The sequence below is a fragment of the Athene cunicularia genome (genome assembly GCF_003259725.1).
Source record: "Athene cunicularia isolate RWA chromosome 26 unlocalized genomic scaffold, athCun1 chr26_part1, whole genome shotgun sequence".
In the NCBI taxonomy this organism is placed as follows: domain Eukaryota; kingdom Metazoa; phylum Chordata; class Aves; order Strigiformes; family Strigidae; genus Athene; species Athene cunicularia.
In genome coordinates, this window is record NW_020799136.1 from 3,152,629 (window position 1) to 3,156,324 (window position 3,696).

The following is a 3,696-nucleotide window of genomic DNA, read 5'->3' on the forward strand; positions in this document are numbered from 1 at the left end:
TCGGCCCCCGCTGCAGCCCCCGTCCGAGCAGAGGGCTCTGGGCCGGGCCCCAGCCCCCGGCGTGCAGTCGAGCCGCAGTATTATTCCCCCGTTCCCCCGTTCTGCCCTGCACTTCACCTCTGCTCGTTTGTTGTCTCCGCGCACGCGCGTACCTGAACCCAGTTACACCCGATGTCACTCGGCGTTGGGGGGGTCTGTTTCAGAAGGACAAGCAGGACAGTTCAGGCAGTTTGGAACCTGTGGGCGATCCCATCCCGCAGCCGATGCCCTTCCCTCCCGCCGCCGTACGACCAGGCTCCCCCAGACTAGACCCCTCGGAAGTCTACCTGAAGTCCAAGACTATATATGAGGACAAACGTGAGTACATCAACTTCAGCTGGGAAATACTCAGTTAGGAAGGAAGCTGTGACTTTCCTGTTGAGTTAACCTCCTGTAGATAAAACATTTCAAGAAATGCATAATTCATACAGATGAAACTGTGGAACTCCTTTTTTTAAAAAAAAAAAAAAGAAGAGATACAATATGCTTCAACCACATTTACGATAAAACAGTTAGTCACAGAAATGGTCGTAAGGACAGTCTAGGCTGAAGGAGACCTGACCATCTCGGAGTCTATCGATGGTAGCTCTGAGCTGTATTGCAGACAGATTTAATCCGTGCCCACCATCTCAGTGCAGCTGGGATTTCTCCTTTGGCATTTGTCAATTTATCCTTTCCTATTCAGCCTTTTCTTGACTTTTTTTTTTTCTGTTTTGGAAAGAACATCACTGAAGATTTGTCTGTTGGAATTATTTACCCTGTTTCTGGTTACTGTGTTCTGTCAGAGCACGCAACAAAAGTACAGTCTTTCAGTACTCAAAGATGGCTCCTTACATGTTTTGAAATGTTGCTTTGTCTTAGCTCCAAACACAAGAGATTTGGATGTTTTCCTGCGAAAACAAGAATCGGGCTTTGGTTTCCGGGTGCTCGGAGGGGATGGACCAGATCAGCCCGTAAGTGAAACGATTCGCGGTCGGCTTCGCGTTACCTTAGAGCATCGCTGTCAGGGTGACGCCGCCTGCCATCCTCAGCGCCATCTCGTCCTGAACGGTTCAGTGACGGCAAAACCCGTCAGTTCAGTAGCTGCCTTCTAAAGATCAAGAACTGATCCAGATTACCTTTCTTTTCCCCCTCGTGGCTGACTTCAGTCTGCGAGGCCGCCGTGCCCTCTCCGCTCCCTGGAGTGTGTCGGGCAGTGGCTTCCTCTGGTGACACTGATGGTGTGTCTGGAGTTGCTGCTGTCTCAGGGGCACCCCAAAGGGCAGCGCTGGGGCTCAGCCCTTGCCCATTTCCACTGATCCCACTGGTGGTCTGGCACAAAGCGTGCCCCAGCGATGCTCAGTGTGTCCTGGGGAGCAGAAGAGTGGAAGGAAGCTGCTGCTTCTCCTGCAAAAACCCCGTCAGGCCGTTGAACACAGCCCAGGGCGACCGAGGCAAGATTTGGGATTGTGTCTCACCCCCTTGCCCCCACCTCTCCCACCAGATTTTAAAAACCGCATTTTGTTGTGCTGGTCAGTGTGGTTCCTGGTGGATTTGTCTCGAAGGGACAAGCACGGCTTTTCAGTGCATTCTTTCAGGCTTTTATTTGCCTCGCGTTTTTCCCTCTCGTCTCAGAAAATACAAAACACGGTACTTCAGGATTTTCGAGACAGGCTTGAAGCAGAACCGATTACAACCGGCTGCCTTCTGCAGATGGATGGTGGTGGCAGTTCGCTTGTAACTGGCATCAAAGCGTAGCTGATGCTTGCACAGGAGAAAGAATACTAGTTAGAGGCTGGTTTGCTTTAACCTGGTGGGTGGCCGGAGTCCAGCTGGTTCCAGGCCGTCAGTGTAGCCGTGTCCCTGGCCTCAGCCCGCAGAGCTGTGGCACTGGGGCTCAGAGAGGTGGTTGCCAGGGCGGGGTTGGGGCTGAGGGGCAAGTGCCGGTGCCCCGGGTGGTCGCTGTCTGAGGGCAGGCTGAAGGAGACTCCCCCCTGTTTCCAAACGGGCAACCGTTTTTCTCTGGGAAGGCGTGCTGACTCGTACCGTGTGTCAGGGGCCGTTCCTTCAGCTGTCGAGAGGAAAAGCTTTTGGAATAGATACCCCTAGATTGTTTCCTGATTACAGTTCAGGAATATGTTTTTTTTCCATTCACAGACTGTGATCCAGTGCTAGCCTTTTTTTTTTTTTTCCCCTTTCTTTCCCCTAACATGCATTTAAAGAAAAGGAAGAACAAAACCAAGAAGAATTTTACTTGTGTTGCACTTTATAGCATTTGTGGTGTTTTGTTTCCATAGCAGCCATAGCTGTTGGTGAGTGTCAGATAATGTCGTGGATGCTGCGTGCAGATGATCTGTCCCCCATTGCTTCACCTCCAGCAGCTCCTGGACATCATTATTCTTAATCTTTCATTTAACCTGAATGTGGTTCTAGCATATGAAATAGTGTGTGGTGTTCTTGTCCGTGTTACGTTTAGTAGCACTCAGAGGTGGGGGTGAGGGGAGTGCAGCTCGCTGAATGCATTATCCAATCACCAGGAGCTGTGCACTGAAAAAACTTCGAGCGTGGAACTGTCTGAGCAGCTTTTCAGAACTAAATCTGAGTTCTTTTGAAAGCTTTTACTTCTTCCCCAATCACTCTGGCCTAGTCTTGGCAAAAAAAAAAAAAAAAAAAAAAAAGACTGACAGGAATAGGAAGCAAGCTAGATGCACGTGACAAAAGTCTGTTCTCTTGACCTTTTTATTTCTCAGTTAATGCCTGTGAGTTTCCGCTTGATATAAAGCAATTTCTGTGTTGTTTTGTTTCCCTGTATTCAAAAGGCACGCTGCTGCCTTCCAACTTCTGTGCCAGAGAGCTAGGTTTAGGGATGTGTCAGTACTCTCAGACTTGTTTGTGGTGGATTTTGAGAGAACCTCACCAACACCCAGAGCCCTGGAAAATAAAGGCTTGAAGGCTTTCTCTCAAAAGCCACAGGCTTACTGCTCATCTCCTGGTGTGCTTGTCCTTAGCTGCAGTCCTGACTGGGCCCATTAGGCCTGAAATGAAAAACTGCCTGAAAGACAAATGTGAAAAATCACAGCACTGAACCACCGGGAAATTCAAACTTCTCCATGCATGGGAGCCAACAAGGCTGCTGATCTGTAAGGAAACACTCATACACTGATCCGTGCACTGTGTTCTTGCTCAGAGTCTGAATGGGAGAGGAAAGGGATAATACCATCTCAGATTTGGCAAGTAATGGTGACAGAAGGAGGGAAAGGGGAAAACTAAAAACCACCAGTGAGTTGAGAATGCAGATGGTGGTCTGAGATCCAGAGTAATTATATGTTTTACTTCTCCCCTTTAAGATACCCAAAAACAAGATGAAAAGGGGAGCTGGATTTAAAGCCCCAAATAGGATTTTTATGAGGGACTTCTTTATTTCCCCTTATACATGGCAGATTGTTAATTATTGTATTTCAGTTATCAAATAGAAGAGCAGGAATTCACTAAATGGCGAACATTTCCAATAATACATAGATTTAAAGATGGGCAAAATTTATGCAAGATGTCAAGTGTGAGCTATGTGTCAAATGTGAGCTATTCTCATTCTTCACACTCAGTTGAAAGAGAGGCAGCTGCACAAGGTATTTCTTCCCAACTACCTTAGAAACACATTCGTCAAAACCAGTCCGGGTG

General features: G+C 48.2%; 1 protein-coding gene across 1 annotated transcript in view; it reads left to right on the top strand.

The window, feature by feature from the left end:
- Positions 1–3,696, top strand: part of MAGI3 (membrane associated guanylate kinase, WW and PDZ domain containing 3) — a 34,551-nt gene that overhangs the window by 14,885 nt on the left and 15,970 nt on the right. The window contains exons 11-12 of the mRNA XM_026864228.1: positions 207–357; positions 901–992. Of these exons, the coding sequence (XP_026720029.1) occupies positions 207–357; positions 901–992 (243 nt within the window). The remainder of the gene's footprint in view (positions 1–206; positions 358–900; positions 993–3,696) is intronic.